Source organism: Microtus pennsylvanicus, chromosome 16 (assembly GCF_037038515.1).
Source record: "Microtus pennsylvanicus isolate mMicPen1 chromosome 16, mMicPen1.hap1, whole genome shotgun sequence".
Lineage (NCBI taxonomy): Eukaryota > Metazoa > Chordata > Mammalia > Rodentia > Cricetidae > Microtus > Microtus pennsylvanicus.
The window spans coordinates 27,379,707-27,396,181 of NC_134594.1; the positions used below are offsets into that span (position 1 = coordinate 27,379,707).

At 46.7% G+C, this 16,475-nt stretch overlaps 1 protein-coding gene across 2 annotated transcripts; it reads right to left on the reverse strand.

Annotated features, from left to right (window-relative positions):
• Positions 1–268: 268 nt before the first annotated feature.
• Ccna1 (cyclin A1) lies at positions 269–8,490 on the reverse strand. Of its 2 annotated transcripts, none has more exons than XM_075950739.1 (8): positions 8,326–8,490; positions 5,109–5,355; positions 4,821–4,945; positions 4,205–4,356; positions 2,853–3,057; positions 1,824–1,937; positions 565–698; positions 269–320 (listed from the first exon to the last, which is right to left on the reverse strand). In XM_075950739.1, exons 1-8 carry the CDS (start codon positions 8,488–8,490, stop codon positions 269–271), a joined length of 1,194 nt encoding a protein of 397 aa, XP_075806854.1. The 2 variants fall into 2 exon arrangements, with proteins under 2 accessions (XP_075806854.1, XP_075806853.1); XM_075950738.1 differs by having other exon boundaries at positions 4,133–4,356.
• Between the last annotated feature and the right edge of the window lie 7,985 nt (positions 8,491–16,475).

The window sequence follows — 16,475 nt, forward strand, 5'->3', positions numbered from 1 at the left end:
TGAGAGCCCAGGCGTGAGTGTCGGCTGTGCCAACAAGTAAATAGGCCCAGCACATGGCTCCATAGCAAGCTGTTTATTTGTTTAAAATGTTTCTATATCTACATAAATTACGAACTACTAACATCTAAGAGAACCTAACATTTACACATTCAAGATGTCATTGACAACCGACATTGTTGACCCGGCTTGCAGAAGCCGGTAACAACTCAGAGCAAGCCTGCTGATGTGGCTGTCGTGTTCTGGAGGTGACCTCGGCGCTGCCTGCTGCTCACTGCAGGGGAAGAACTACAGGCGGCTCCATGAGGGACACGTGCAGGTACCTGAAATGAGAGCAGGGCACGGTCAGCCCAGAGCCAAGGCTGCCAGCTAGGCAGCGCAAAGCCTCCAGCTAACTATAACCGCTAAATGCTGGCAAATTATGAACCTAGTCCTCTCTAAATCCCTTTTCTTGATTTAGCGAGCCGTCTTGTTTTCCAGCCTACGAGAGGCTAGAATTTATTCTGTTTTCAGTTCCGACTCCACAGCAACCCAGAAACCCAGGAGGGGAGAGTGCCCACCACTCACTTTGAAGTCTTATACTTCTCCCGGATGGCTTGCTGAGGGCGGTGAGGTATACTGAGGCAGGCTTTGTGCAGCTCACTCAGGCAAGGCACTATCTCACTTAATGAATAGCCCGTAAATGCAGCAAGCGTTTCTGGCTGGTTGAAACAAAAGGAAAACTGTGCTTCACGTCACTTTGTAAGAGGTTAGGAAACTGAACAGAACTGATTAGGAAGTGAGGGGAATTGAGGCCTTGGTGAATGTGCACATGGATCTGAAAGGATCTTTAGAAACCGTAGACTAGGAACAAAACAGTCAAGTTTGCTCCAGTCTACGGCTATAGTCCTTGATGTGTAACGCTCCCTCTTCTTGTTCCTTCCTGTTTGGGACTTTGACTGGTTCTTCAGGAATTTGTCTGGAATATGAGAGATTCCTAATCAAAAGACGACCCATGGGGGAACAGAGAAGTCATCTCCTGAAAGATGTCCTCTGATCTCCACCTCTCTTTCTCCTTCTGCTCTCTCTCTCCCCCATCGCCCTCTCCTCCCCTCTTTCTCTCCTCTCTCTCTCTCCCACCTCTCTCCTTCTCCTTGTCTCTCTCTCTCCCTGCCTCTCTTACACCCACACACACAAAGACATTTTAGTATTTAGTAGATATAAAGTCAATACTTTACTTCTTTTTTTTCACTCCAGAGAGTCTTGAACAAAATATAGGAATCTGTTTCTGATCGTGACACCTTCTGAGGTAGGAACCACTAACAGCCATGTTCTCTGAGCTTCTAACAGTCCTTGCTGAACTTGGAGGGTCTTTTTTTGTTACAGAAGGTAAATGCTAGTAACGTTTATTTTATTGAGACGGTCTCCCTATCTGGCCCACACTGGCCTTGAACTCACAATCCTCCTGCCTCCACCTCAAAGGTGTTTGTATGAGAGGTGTGCAGCACCCCAACTGTCTAGGATCAACTTTGATTGACATGGCCAATGGCTAAACCTCAAGGGCCCTCTGTGCGTATTGGTGGGCACTGAGATTTCCAGGCCTTCCTTGACATCTCCTTGACACCGAGCCTTCTCTGCTTCCCACAGAGCAAACCCATGGAGTCAAAGCCATGACAACTGGTCTGGAACACTCGGAAACAAGCTGTGGTCTGTTGTCTTGGCAACCAGTTATCATGAAACTAACTTGTCCTTGTAAGAGGTGTGCTCATTCTGAACCTTGAGAGACACTGAACAGATTTTGTAAGAGCCGTGAATTTATTCCCCCTGGGAGGAAGGAAGAACATTACCCAAAAGTGCCTGTTCACAATGTAGTTTGCCAGGCTGTAAGCCGCTGCAGCTACCAAGGAAGGAAGATATTTCAAGAATGGGTCAGCTTCGAGAAGGCTCAGTTCTGCAACATACTAAGCACAAGAGAGAAAGGCTCAGTGGAGTCAGGGATTTGAGCAAGGTCAAATCTGACTAAAATTGTCAGTAAACCTGGAACTGCCACCATCATCGATTGGTGCCCTATTTACCTTCCATCAGAACCTAGTACTGAGCCCAGAGCTCAAGCCAGGCAAGTCCTAGTTTAGTAGTTACTCTGACTGCCCTTGGTCACATTAATGTTTGAGTTGTGGTGATATTCCAACACCCTAGCTCACCCGTGTAGCATATATGATAGTGACTTTTCTTTTCTTATGCTGGTAGATCAGGCTTTATGGTGGCCAGATAAGGGAGTGTTGACCTTGCACCTGGATTTGGAAGAGTTGTCAGTCAGAGGGCAAAGGCGTGGCCATATTAAAGCTAGTAATTATCAGGCAAATTGACGCAGTTCCCGAGCTCCACTTGAGAACTTGCCACTGGGGACAGGTCAGAAGTAGTACGCTGGTGAATTCACGTGGCCATCCTTATCACTCTGCACAGCAAGCTCATTGGCCTAACCAGAACATTAATCATTTCAACTGAATGTCTCTAAGTCAAAACGAATGCAAACTTCATAATGCTTCATTACTTTGTGAGTTAGAGTAAGATTCAAACAAAACAGCCGCATTCACTTGGCTCCCAAATTAAAAGACACTGCCTGCTTGTGGACCGTATTTCTCAAGGGAGCAATTGCCAAACTTAAACATCTTCAGTACTTGGGAGAGCTAGGTGAATGTGACCTGCTGCAGCCCTGTCAACAGTAACGTCTTGTGAACAGGTGTCGTGTTCTTAAAGTGAATTGCCTTTCATCTCTACAAAGATGGAAAGCTGGGAAGCAGAGATTCAGGACAGCTGAGAAAGGTGGCCGTTTAGCCTCCTTAGCCCTTGATGTCTCTGGAAGGCCTGTGGTGTACCTTAGCCAGGTTCTCAGTCCTGATGCACACTCCTTGCCGCCGCAAGTACTGAAGGAGAAACTGGTTGGTGGTTGGAACGGTCAGATCAAATGCCAGAACTTTCAGTAGCAGATGCTCCATCCGCAGAAGCTGTCGCTTTGTGTACGTGTCGTCCGTGATGTAGACAAACTCATCCACATCGGGCGGGTAGATCTCTTCATATTTCCTGGGGAGAGTAAAGAATTACCAGGGAGAAAGTCTGGAGCACCCAGTGATGGCCTTGCAGGCTGCTTCACTTCAAACTCCCATTTCCACAGAACTGCCACAGAGCTGTCTGGGGCTTTAAACACACTGAGAACCTTGTTTTTTTTCAGCCCAAGGAAGAGAGTATTACAAGGACATGTTATACTAACTGCTGAGAGTCCTGGCAGGTTGGGGCCTGTGAAACACAGAGGGAGCCTAAAGGACCGCAACTTCAGCTGGATCTCTGTTGATTGAATACATAGTGGGTCACTTTGTGATACAGAATGCTAGGATTAAACCCAACAACAGAAAAAAAAATCCCATAGCTTTGGGTTTGTTTGTTCGAAGATCGTATTCAACTTCATTGATTAGCAAATCATGCTGAATAGGCAAGAGAAAAACAACAATATAACTTCATTATTGTCATTCTTCCCTTCTGCATTTGTCCTGCTTTCTTTAAAGAACAAGAACCAGGGTTTTTTTGCTTTGTTTTGGCTTTTTTAATTACAATCAACGACTAAGACATCTGAGGCCAGAAGAGTAGAAACTACCATTCAGCAATGGATCACTTAAGCCCGTTTAGCCACAACCCAGCTCTCTTTCCCCACTCAGTGAGGTGTTGTTAGGAGTCACTGACCGGGACAGGAAGCAGATAAACCATTCACCCACTGAATGAAATGAACTAGCGCTGTTTGCCAGATCAGTACCAAAGCGCTTATGAAACCAAGAACCTCCCCAAATGGCATTTTTGCTTGTGCTGAAATTCAGCCAAGAGACTCCAGTGCAGAACAGCCAAGTCAATCCTAGTCAATCTTTAATCCTAGTCAATGGCTGTTTCAATCATGAGAGTGAATCCCTTTCCACACACTTCAAGTATTCAAACCGAAGAGAAAGTGTGTGGGCAAGGTTCACTGCCTCAGTTAAGTCACAAAGATTCTAGTCTCTTATCAAGAGAGTACAGATCACTTGAGTTGCAGGCACCACATTCCTTCAATACACGGAGGGGGAGAAACGGAGCGTTTTAACGGGTGGCATCCACAAGCTGAGAGAACGCTTACGAAGCCAGGAGAATAGCTGCTGTCCCGACAAGCTGCAACTTCCCTCTCAGAACAGACATGCAGGAAAGAAACCTGTCCAGGAAGTTGACAGCCAAGTACAGGGTCTCTGTGCGAAGTTTATATTCTTCCCCAACCTCCACCAGCCAGTCCACCAGGATGGCGCGCATGCCCTCCGTGATGTCCGGCTGCTTCCTCATGTAGTGGGCCTTGGGTCTGTGTCTTACCTGGTGGAGGAAAGAGTGCGGCTCTTCAAATGGCTGCACTAGCAAAGACACCACTCCCTAGCATTCCTATTTTGTGAAGAGATCTCAGGAGCCGAGACTAGGAGGACTGTGACTCCCCGCCAAATAAATCTTTATTGCACAATAAGGAAGAAATGTCATGAGCTGGTATAGAGCAAAGAGGGAAAACATTGTATGTGTGATTCCTGAGTACTTAACACAGATACTTTTAACCATATAGAGAGCATGTATGCATTTGATACTCAGTATTATGACATCAGGTTGGGTGTCCCTTGGGCTTGGGCTCAGACTCTTTCTTCCTCTCTTTCTTTCTTTTCTTTTTCTAGATTTTTTTATGTTTTAAAGATCTCACATAGGTGCTGTTTGCTAGAGGCCATGACCAAGAGCTTGTAATATGAAGACAGAGCTTAGTGTCTGGAGATCAAACCCGAGATTGGGAAACTCACTTCGGCTTCTCGCAGGTAGCGATGAATCTCTTCGGCATATTCTGTTACATTAATCACGTCTGACCCAAAATCCGCCGCTTCCTCTGACTGGGCCTGGGCATTGGAGTCGACCAGCATTGGGGAGACTGCAGAGCAGTGACGTGGTCGTGTAAGTGACTTCATTAGAGGCTAATCGCAGCCCCTCACCCGCACCGGAAGCTGCGCACATCGCCATCCCTTCCTGCTCTCCTGGAACATGGCAAGGGCTGTGGGCACAGGGCACCAGCCACCCTGGGGGAGTACGATTACCTGTGTTGAAATCCAGCAGGAAGTGGAGGTCCGATTTAAGCATGCTTGTGTCTACTTCGTACACATCCTCAAACACTATCCCCTCTCTCCCTGGGCAGCCGTCACGGTTCCCCTGTTCAGGCTCATCCATGTAGATGTCAAATCCATGCTTGGCTGGCTCGTTGACCCCAGGGTCAGGGAGCACTTTCTTTCCAGCCACAGGGAAGACATTTTCTGATCCAGCAAAACATCTGACTGTTGTGATCTCCTTCAAAACAAACAAACAAACACCCAGTTACCTCTCTTGTTGATCGCCATCCGCGGTGAGCAATATGAGCTCGTGTCACTCAAACCAGTGGCTTGGGAAAGGGAAAGTAAATTCTAAGTCAAATTTCTAAGCTGGCCATCTAATTCCAAACACCGGATCTCTGAAAGTATGACTTCCCTTTTTGTTTTGTTTACATTTGTCCTATGGGAAAAGCTCTATTTACAATTCGTCATCTTCCTTACGTGTGTGGTAAAGAGAATTCATGACTATGAGAAGCAAGAAGAGCTACAATATGCTTAGGAAACCAGCTGCCATGTTCGGGAGGAAAACTGTAAGTCTCCCTTTACACTGAGAGCATTGCAGGATTGTACAAGAACCCAGCATCATCCTTGATCCTTAGTTACTAAGCCCCGCTTGTCCGCTGCTTAAATACCCAACTTTCCCTTGAAGGTGCCCATAAAGCTTCCATTTCCTGCCTTGTTATTCAGGAAAACAACATGACTTTGGACCCCTGTGCTGCAAAATGTTCTTACACGGTATAAAGATATTTTTGCATAGCAACATCATTACTCTCGGGGAGTTTTCTCAAGCCGTTTCTTTTCTTTATTCTTACAGCAAGAACAACAGGAACAAGGGTGGCCTTGTCATAGTGAACACTCACAACCAGTAGCCCAAAGAGAGTCTGTGGAAGCCGGGGCAGGCCTAGGAGTTAAGCTATGATGTCTCCAGATGCCAACACCATCAACTGTGAACATTTTGCTTATACTTAATTTGGGTACCCAAATTTTGGAGACCACTTCCCAGTTCCTATGTCACTCCATGAATTTACCTTCCATTGATCAAGTTAAACTTATGTTCAGTAAGAAAAACATTTTGTAATAAAATTCCAGGAAAAAAAACAACTCAAGAGATAAGTTACAACCAGTCATGACTCAAGGCCCATGCACTGTGTGTGTCTGTGTGTGTCTGTGTGCCATCAGCAAAACACTGAGGAGAGGCAATGTATAGCATAACACATCCAAAAAGCGCACTGTTCCCCAAGCTGAGCAAGAAGATATGATTTCAAAGAAGAGGAATGCCAATCGATATATCAAGGAAAAAAAACAAAACAAGTAAGAGAAGACCCAGAAACAGCGAGCATCCAGTAACAAACCTGCTAGGTTTGCCTGGCCAGGCCCATCACTCTTCTGGACTCTAGAGATACCACAGAGAAGGTGCCATCCCACACGGTTACCTTGGTGGAATGCCCATCCCACTGAAATAGACAGTTTCCAAGAAATCTTGCTGTGTAACTGGGACAGGAGCTGCACCGAGCTGGCCACATGGCAGGATGAGTTTGGAGATGGGAAGCGCTGACCATGAATGGGTTTGATTCAGAAGAGAAGAGAAACGGAAGAAAGAGAAGAGTTGTCGGATAGGTACCTTGAAAGCCAAGAGGCCATGAGGTACGGCACATCGGTTCCAGAACTGGGACACATCAGTCACAGAACAGGACGGGAATAGCACGGGGGAATGTTGACGATTCTAGCTGCTGGCCCAAAGTGAGCAAATATGTAATTGTAGCTCCAGGGAGGATGATGTTGGAGGATCCTGAATTTGAGGCCATTTAGAGCTAAGTAACAGGACAAAGTCAGCTTGGGCTAGACTCCCCCTACTCCCTGGCGCGGAGAGGAAGAGCGAAGGTTCTGGTTGCAGCATTCCTTTGGGATAAACAGGATACAGTCTTCTTATTCTTTATTATGAAGGAGATGAACCACAGACGATTAAGGGATGAGACAATAAGATGGCTCGGGGGCAAAGACACTTGCTACCAAGACTAGGAAGGAGAGAAGGAGCTTCTAAGCTTGTTCTCTGACCTCCACATAAATGTGGGGGCATGCAAGCTTACAGACACACATTATACATGCACACATGTACATACATAGTAATTCAATTCTTTTAAAACCAAATGCAAATCAAAACAAACAAACAAGAATGGCGAAACAGGCAGGAGGCGGGTCTCTAAAGAGGGTGTGGAGGGATGGAGCATAGACGAGGCACCAAGCAGTGACTCCAGACGGCACAAGAGCCGAGTCTGAATTTCAAACAAGGACTTTCAGTGTAGACACCACTTCCAGTTCATACCTTCAGGTCTCAAGACTGTTAAGTTTAAAGAAGTGAACGTCGCTGAGCAAGTTCTGTTTAAGCTCCTTTCACTCAGCTTGACCCAGAGCATTAAAAGGACAACGTGGGGATCCCCCCTTCCACCAATGGATCCAGTCCTACCCAAGAGCAGCGGACTCAAAGGGGCAGCAGATGAGGGAGCTCTGAATGAGTCTCTACTGTAACATGTGGGAGGGTAAGAACATCTCTAACGTCCCCTTTAGGACCCATCCATGTGCTGGACTGGACTCCTGCAACCACTGGGCTCCGCAGACTTGTAATACAGAAATGAGGCACCATCATGAGGGTTTATCTAACCACAGGCTTCGGGGAGACTTTATTTTCTGTCTCAAAACATCACTGTTGAAGGTTCAAGTCTCTCCAAACGTCTGAATTTGTTTCTGTCTTCAGGGGCAGACAGAGAGCATCTCGGTGCCCATTGTCTGTAGTGGTAGAAAGATCTGCTCTGGATGCAACCTTTCTTTTATAAAGGAAACTAGTGCATCCTGGTACACACACTGTCTCCGCTGGACACTGAACACAACACCAGCTCTCCTTGATTGATGGCTCATAGTGCACACACCTTTCCGGCCCAGAGATTCCCCACTGCTACAGAGCAGAGTAATCACATCTCCTTTCGGACTAGCCCTTAAGTCACTTAACATATGCTTAACCCAAACAATCCCTAAGACCTATTTCCTCGATATTGGGGGAGGATACACACACACACACACACACACACACACACACACACACACACACACATATGCATACTGCCACTGGCAGGACTTCTCCATGGCAACTTTCTTAATGCTCCTGGGTCATTACCTGGCCACAGGTCCTCCTGTACTGTTCATTTTCAGTCAACACCCCTAGCACGGTTCTCTGTGGGGGATCCTGGCCAAGCTGAGCTTGAGTGAGCATCTGACAAGCCTCTGGACCTTGGCCCACTGGAGGCAGAGCGACTCCAGTCTTGGTGCTGTGGCGACGCATCGCCTAGCAAGCCACAACCTGCTGCTATCCAGGAAAGAGAAGGAGACACACAGTTAGTCAACCCTCTCAACCTGGGGACCTGGGAATGCCGAGAACTCTGGGAGGACGCCAATACTCGAGTCACCACCAGTTTCTCAACTTCCCAACAAACATTAAGGTTCCCAAGTCAGCAACAGTGACAGGCATCAGAGCAACTACCTCAGAACCAAACACTGGTCGAATAGACTTTATTCTGACCCCAGGATGAAGGTTGCAATGAGAGAGAGAGAGAGTTTGCCCAAATCCACATTGGGATTCTTAACCCACATTGACTTTTGTTGCGGGGAGAGGGCAGCTAAACCTAGGATCCCTGATTTTTCTCGCCCCCTCCCCTTCCCTGATCTCGAACTCAATCCAGATTCTCTGACTGCGGACAAGTGGTTCTCCTTCCCAAGTGACAAACAGGTGTTTCTCCCCAGAGGAAGGCCCCCAAACCTGCTTGGGACCCCCAGCCGACCCTGACTCTCAGGTTCTTCTCTTTCTGAAGCGATTAGCAAGAGCACCCAGGCCGGGGCGGGACGGGCGGGGCGGGGCGTGGAGGGAGGGGGACCAGGGGTGGAGAGATTCCAGGGGCGCCGGCACCAGCGGCTAGGGCTGCTGCGCTCGCCACTGAGCACTTTCGACCCAGCCGCGTCTGTTGAATCAGCCAATCAGCGACCAGCCCGGGTCCCTCCGAGTCGCTTCCATGCCAACCGCGGCGGGCGTGCGCCCGGGTCCTCATCGTCCTGGCGACCGCTCACCTGCAGCGCCGCCGGCTGATGCCCGGCCCCCGGGGACGCTACAGGGCACGGCCAACCGTGCAACCCGGGGCTCCTGAGCCGCAAAGCTGGGCGTGCGTGGCGCACCGCACCGCACGTCGCCACTCGCGCCCCTCTGGCCGGCGTCCCCTGGGAGGGCGGACGGCGGCCTGCCCACGGTGGCCACCCTGGAAGGGACTGTTCCCCAGGAGCCGGTTCCCCCAACAGCCACGAACCCCTCCCGCCAACGTCTCCTGCGCGGCCTGCTCCCGAGAACCCTGGCTCGGGAGAGCGACGCGGGGCCCTCGGGCTGCGGCCGTGGCGCCCTCCAGGTCGGCCCGAGGGCGCGGCTCGCTCCCCTTCCTCACCTCCTTCTCCGGGGCACCTGCCCCGGGGGCTCCTGACTCTGGGCGGCGGCGGACTGGGCCACATCTCTATCCACCAGGATGGCGAGGTTCCCCAAGTTGGCAAGAAAAACTGGGAGAGATTGGGGGGCTGTAGGGTAACTCGCGGTGCCCCAGGTACCCGGGGAGATCTTCCCCTTGGGCACCCACTGGCACCGGGAAAAGGAAGGAACGTGGAGAGGTGCTGGGGCTTGGGTGTTGAGGGGGCACAAGGAGAGATTCCGAGCTGGGGTCATTGGGCCGGTGACCTGGCCACGAGTGAAGGGAAAGTCCTAGGACTGGGGGTAAGGTTGGGGGGGGGGAGGAAGTTCAACCAGAAAGAATGGTCAGAAAATCAAGGCAGTTCCTGAATCTTGGAAATTCTGGCACCTGCAGAGGTGACAGGCAATCAGCAAACTGGATTACATAATTGGTTAACTTCATTTGAAAAATAATGTATACACACCCCCACGCGTACTCAGGATATATACATATATCAGGAGATATGTATTTATGTATACGCATACATCCTGTTCCTGCTTTTGCTTAAAAACAAAAATCCACCCCTAGACTCTCAAAGCAGCACAAAGGTCATTCAAACTTTAAGCAAAGGTCGTCAGCCTGCCTGAGAACTGTCATTGATGTGTTCACCAGAGAAAGGAGGTTAGCGGATGTGAACTGGCTTAGCCAGAGCAGAGGGTCCCAGGAAACATGTGGACTCAAAGTCATCAAAGCAGCTTGTGAACCTTCGCAAGGATTCTGGCAACCCACATTGGATGCAGAAGTGCAAGATTTCTTTGTTCAGTATGACAGTAATTCCTATATATGTTGCATCATTTAGTTCCTGTGCCTTTGAATATGAAGACACAGGAACGTCTTGGTTGCTGTGACAGACGTTCCGAAGCCAGCCGGGACCAAAGGAGCCAAGTTGCAAGGTGTTCTGCCTGGCGAAGGCAAAGCCCGCTGGGCCGTCCAGGTAGCTATTGTGTTTCCTGCCGTGGCTGACGGTCTCGGCTAGCTCCCTCTAGAGCCAGGCAGCAGGTTCTGACAAGAGCCAGAGTGGCTTGGGAGGGAATAAGATTTGTTCTGGAGGCTTGAACTTTCTGTGTCCCTTTTGACCTGGTGGCAAACATTGAGGGAGGTTGCTTCCGGGAGCCCGGAGCCTTCTTTTCAATCCGCTCTCGTCCTCGGACTGGAGCTTAAGAATCTAGTGAGTGGCTATGGTCATGGGGCTGTCTTGTCATAGATGAGAGAAGTTGTTGCAGCGGAAGTGGGAGCAATGATCTATTGGGGGCGCTGAGTATAACCTAAAATACATTGAAATCCTCAAAGAATGAATGAAAAGGAAAATAATTGAAATAATTAAACGGGGCCTCAGATGAGATAGGCTTTTTGTGTTAAAAATCACTCTTTTGAGTAGCTGCCGCTACTGATCAAGCCTTAATTCAAAGAGAGAATTTTAGCATTGCATTTACGCTCCTTTCTCCCCGCACACTTTGCCATTCTTGACGAAGGACGTTATTTTGTATTTTCTGATTTCTTTCCGTGCTGCTTCTGTTTCCCACACGCTGAGAATCCTCTGACCAGATTCTAAACGAATCAGGTGAACTGATTGTGTGTATTCAACAAAACAAACAAAAAAATCAAATGCTTTGTAACTTGACGGCACATAAGGATTTATTGTGTGAAATCCTTTCTAGGGAGTCATGAGCAAGTTAGCTTATCCCAGCTAGCGCACCAATGGCAGGCAGGTGTGCCTCGGTGGAACGGTGAGTTCATTCAGCTTTTTTTTTTTTTGACCTTCAACCAGCCACATCATTGAATGGTCAATCCGGCATAGAAGACCACACCCCCACCCACAGCTATGTGGTTGGGAGTCCCCAGCTCCACAGATCAAGTTCCGTCCTATGGAAAGAACTGTGTCCAATTAGACAGTGATTAGTTGCATCTGTAACAGTGAGGGAGGGCATTTCCAGGAAGTACTAACTGAGACCCCCCCCCCCACACACACACACACCACAGAGGTTCAAAGAGGCCTAAAGAGATAGCTCATTGGGTAAAGGGGCTGACAGCCTAAGTCAGATTCCTGGGAACTGTGTGGATCCTTTGACCTCCACAAACAAGAACACACACAAGAAGTAATTAATGTTAAAAAAAATAAAAAAACAAACAGGAAGGAGCAGGGCTGCCAGTCTGGCTTCCAGATGATGCCCTGTGTGTTTTTCCCATTGCTGCTCCTGCTGTTACTAGGCTTTCCTCCTCCACATCACGACCCAGCTTCTCGGACCTTCTAATGTGGACTGAAGAGCCGTGATTTTGCAGGATTCTTCCAGGCCATCAGTGCGGGAGTGGAGCTGCTGAGGCATCCAGCTTCATGGGGTCACAGGTTCTCAGTGTGCAGGGAGCCTCTGTTGGCTACCTAAGCCCGACTGTGTAAGTAAATTCCCCTTATAATATAGATCCATTCTATTGGTCCAGTTCCTCTTTAGGGAATGCTGACAGGCTGCATAATTTTATAGCAAAATTAGGACTAGAACTCAAATAGTTCTTAAAATATAAAAATGCTTTATATGCTTTGTATATTTAGTAATGTATTAAGAACAAAGAATGCATTTAATTATAAATACGATTTTATTTGATCTCTGTGATATTTAGCATGACGTAAATACTAAATATAACCTCTTTGTTTATCTCACAAGTAGCGGGTTCCATTCTGGCGGTTTCATAGTAAGTTCATGTTGGTCTTTCTGTCTTCTCTTCCCTTCTCCCTTCACGTTTCCCCCTTTCATCTTTTGCTTCTCCCCCACTAAGAAGTCTCCTCCCTCTAATCCTGTCACAGGTATTCTATCTCTGCTCCCTTCCTCAAAAACATTTCCCATCCTTTTCATCTCCCTTCTGTCTTTAAAAAATAAAAATAAAAAAGAGAGAGATTTTACTTTTACATGTGTGAGCATTTTGCCTACATGTAAGCCGAGTAAAAGTCCACCTACACCTGCAGGCATGTATGTCTGTGTACCATGTGCATACCTGGTGCCCACAGAGGCCAAACGAGAGGGCATAAAACCAACTAGAACAAGGGTTATAGGCAGTAATGAGTCATTGTGTGAGTGTTGGGAATCAAACCCAGGTCCTTTGGAAGAATATCCAGGGCCCTTAACCACTGAGCCATACCTCCTGCCCTTTCTCTGGTCTACACACACACACACACACACACACACACACATACACACACGATTCACATTTAAGAGAGAACTGCAGTGTTCTGAGTCTGTGTTGCCTCACTTACTATAATAATTTATGGATCCTTCTGTTTTCCTCATTTCTCTGTTTCAACAGAAGAATGAAATACGGACATAGCACCACATTCCCATCAGTTGATCATCATCGGTTGATGAACACATGGGCCAACTCGTATCCCACGTTGAACAGAGCCGCAGTGAACACGTCTGTGCGAGAATCTCCACGGTAGGATGCGGAGCCCTTCGGGTAGACAACCAGTGTCACTATAGCTGAGTCATGGGGTACTTTTCAGTCTTTTCTAATGAACCTCCATCCCGATTTCCGCCGTGGCTGCACACTCCCACCAGCACTGACTAAGAGTCTCCTCTCCACGTGCCCACAACTGCGCTTGTTGTTGTCCCTTGTTGTCTGGGTAACAGACACTCTACCTGCTGTGAGATCTGTCAGGGTGGTTTTACTTTGTATTTCCCTGGTAGCGAAGGATGCTCTGCTGGCTACGTTGGTTAACTACACACAGACTAGACATTCCTCTGTCAGAATGGCCCCTGGGAACATCTGTGTGGCACTTTCTCGATGCTAGTTGATGGAGGAAGACTCAGCCCACTGGGTGGTCCTGGCAGGTATAATAAAAGTAGAGAGCTGACTGTGAGCCTGGGAGCAAGCCAGCAAGTAGCGTTTCTTTATGGCCTCTGCTACAGTTCCTGCCTCAATCTTCCTCGGTGACAAACTGTGACATGGAAGGATATAATGAAATAAACCCTCTCCTTCCCAAGCTGGCTTTGGTCGGTGTTGGATCATAGTCGCAGAAAGCCAACCAGGTCACAAATTGATACCAGAGAGTGGGATCTTTCTATGACAGTTCTGACCATGTCGTTCAAGGGAGAGGATTGTGGGAAGCTTTTGGAGGTTTTCGTCTTGGGAAACCATTGAGTACTCTGAGCTTCTCCAAGTCTGTGGGGGTTTAGAAAATAATGCCAAGGGAACTAAAGATGACGGCGTCTTGACTTGGAAGTTTCAGAGTCCCTCAAAGACACTACCATGGCAATTCATGTGATGTATTTAAGAGTCTGGAAGTGGAAGTTTTGCTTTACTGGGACAATAGATGCTAGTCAGCTGCAACTGAAAAGTCAGCCGTGATTACCAAGAAACCAGAATTGTTGGGTTGAAATCTTCTAGGGGTGGCACTTCCTCGGGGTCAGTTCACGGAAGCTGTGATTCAGTCAAGTGTGGGGACAAGGATGCACATCAATCTGGCAGCAGGACTTGGCAAACGGTGTGTCCTGTGTGGTACCAAGGTTAGCATCATGAAGGCTGCAAGACTGAAGGAGTCATGGAGAGAAAGAAGTTGACACTTGCCACCACGAGGCAAGGTTGGAATCCCCGAAGAGGTTTAAAGAGACTCTTGGTGAAGCCTCAGTTGCACTGAAGGCCCCAGACTATTAGAGACATCAGAACCATGAGGTGACCATCAAGGGCAGTGGCAGGTGCAGAGCAGAGCTAGCCTAAGCCTACCAAACAAGCTGCTTGACATGCATGGCAGAGAAGCAGAGATGCCCAGAAGATGACGAGTGAGTCCCTGATTACAAAGTTATTTTCACTGTTGGATTTGGAGTTTGCTTTGATCTGATTGTGATTGTGCACTGGTTCCTTCTTGGAGTAAGAAAGTATTTGGCTTGGTTTGGAGACACCCATAGTTAAAAGACTTGAATTTTTATTTTTTATGGTTTTGGGGGGGGGATTTTGAGACAGGATTTCTTTGTGTAACATCTCTGTGTAACAGCCCTGGCTGCCCTGGAACTAGCTCTTGTAAACCAGGCTGGCCTCTAGCTCACAGAGATCTGCCTGCCTCTGCCCTCCGAGTGCTGGGATTAAAGGTGCAAGAGACTTGAATTTTACAAGAGTTATTGAACTTCAAAATCATTTAGAAATTTTAAAATGTATACAGTATTTTCTTTTATGATAATGGTGTGAGATCCAGGTTTCAAGCAAGAAAGGAGAGAGTTTGGTTCTATAGTGACATGTTTGTGTGTCAAGGGGTTGAACACTTTTGTAAAACATGTTACTGCGCTTTCTTGTTTTTTTCTGAGAACTGTCTATTTGGTTCATTTGCCCATTTATTGATTGATATTTTTGTTTTGTGTTCATATAATTTTCACAGCCCTTCATATAGTCTAGATTTTAATCCCCTGTCTGAAGTTAAGATTTTCAATCAGTTTTTAATTGATCTTTGTGCAGTTTGAGAGATATCAATATATCTTCTTTCTTTTGCACGTGGACATACAATTTTGCCAGCACTGTTGGATTAGCTATCTTTTATTCGGTGTATGTCTTTTACGCCTTTGCCAAATATTTGGTGGTCATAACTGTGTATGTTTATTTCTGGGTCCTATATTCTGTTTTATTGGTCTAAATGGCTTTTATTTGTCCTTGTACTTAATACCTTGTCACTGTGGCTCTGTGGTATAATTTGAGATCACATGTTTTGATAACGTCACCTTATTTCTTATTTATATTTATTATTTATTTCTATTTATTATTTCCTGTTTCTACATAGGGTTGTTTCAGCTTTCCATGCTCTTTTGTATTTTCATGCAAGTTTTAGGATTTTTTTTTCCTGGTTCTATGAGGAATGTCATTGAGATTCTGATGGCGATTGCACTGAGTCTGCAGATGACTTTAGTCATGAAGTCATTTCACACTGTTAAGTCTGGCAATCCAGGAGAAAGGAAGATGTTTCCTTAATCTAGTGTCTTTTTCAATTTATTTTAAGTGTCTTGAGTATTTGTTGTACGGAGTTCCCACTTCCTTGGCTAGGTTTATCCTTAGGAACTTTTTAATTTTCGAAGGTATCACAAATGAGCTGCTTTTCCTCATTACTTTGTCAACAAGCTTACTGTTGACACATAGAAAGGCTACTGAGTTTTGTATGCGATGCACCCTGCCGCTTTCCTGAACCTGCGTTCTCATCCACGTCTTTCTGGTGGAGTCCATAGGTCTCTTACAATTATAATCATATATCTGCAAAGAGAGATGATTTTACTTCTTCCTTGCGCTATTTTTCTCCCTTTGTGCATTCCTCTTGTCCAACTGCTCTAGCTAAGACTTCAAGCACCGTGGTAAATAAAAATGAAGCGTAGACACCCCTTGTCTTGTTGTGATTTTCTAGGAGATGCTCTTGATTTTTCTCCATTTAGTAAAATGTTAGCTATCAGTTTGCCATAAGTAGACTTTATTATTTGACGAATATTCCATCTATTCCTGATTTCCTCAGGACTTCTGTCATGAAAATATATTGAACTTGGTCAAATGTTTCCTGAATCTACTAAAAAACTATATGATTTATTTAGTTAAGATTACTTCTTTGGCATATTATACTTATTAATTTGTGTGCATTGAAACAGCTACGCACCTGTGGTTGAAACCAACTAGGCCATGGTGAATGTCCTTCTTAATGTGTTCAGCTCTATAGCTTTCTTGTTATGACGTTAATCCAGTTTTGATATCAGGATAATATGGTTTCACAGGATGAGTTTGGTCATGCTCTTTACCTTTCCATTTTGTGAAACAATTTTAGAATGACCAGTGT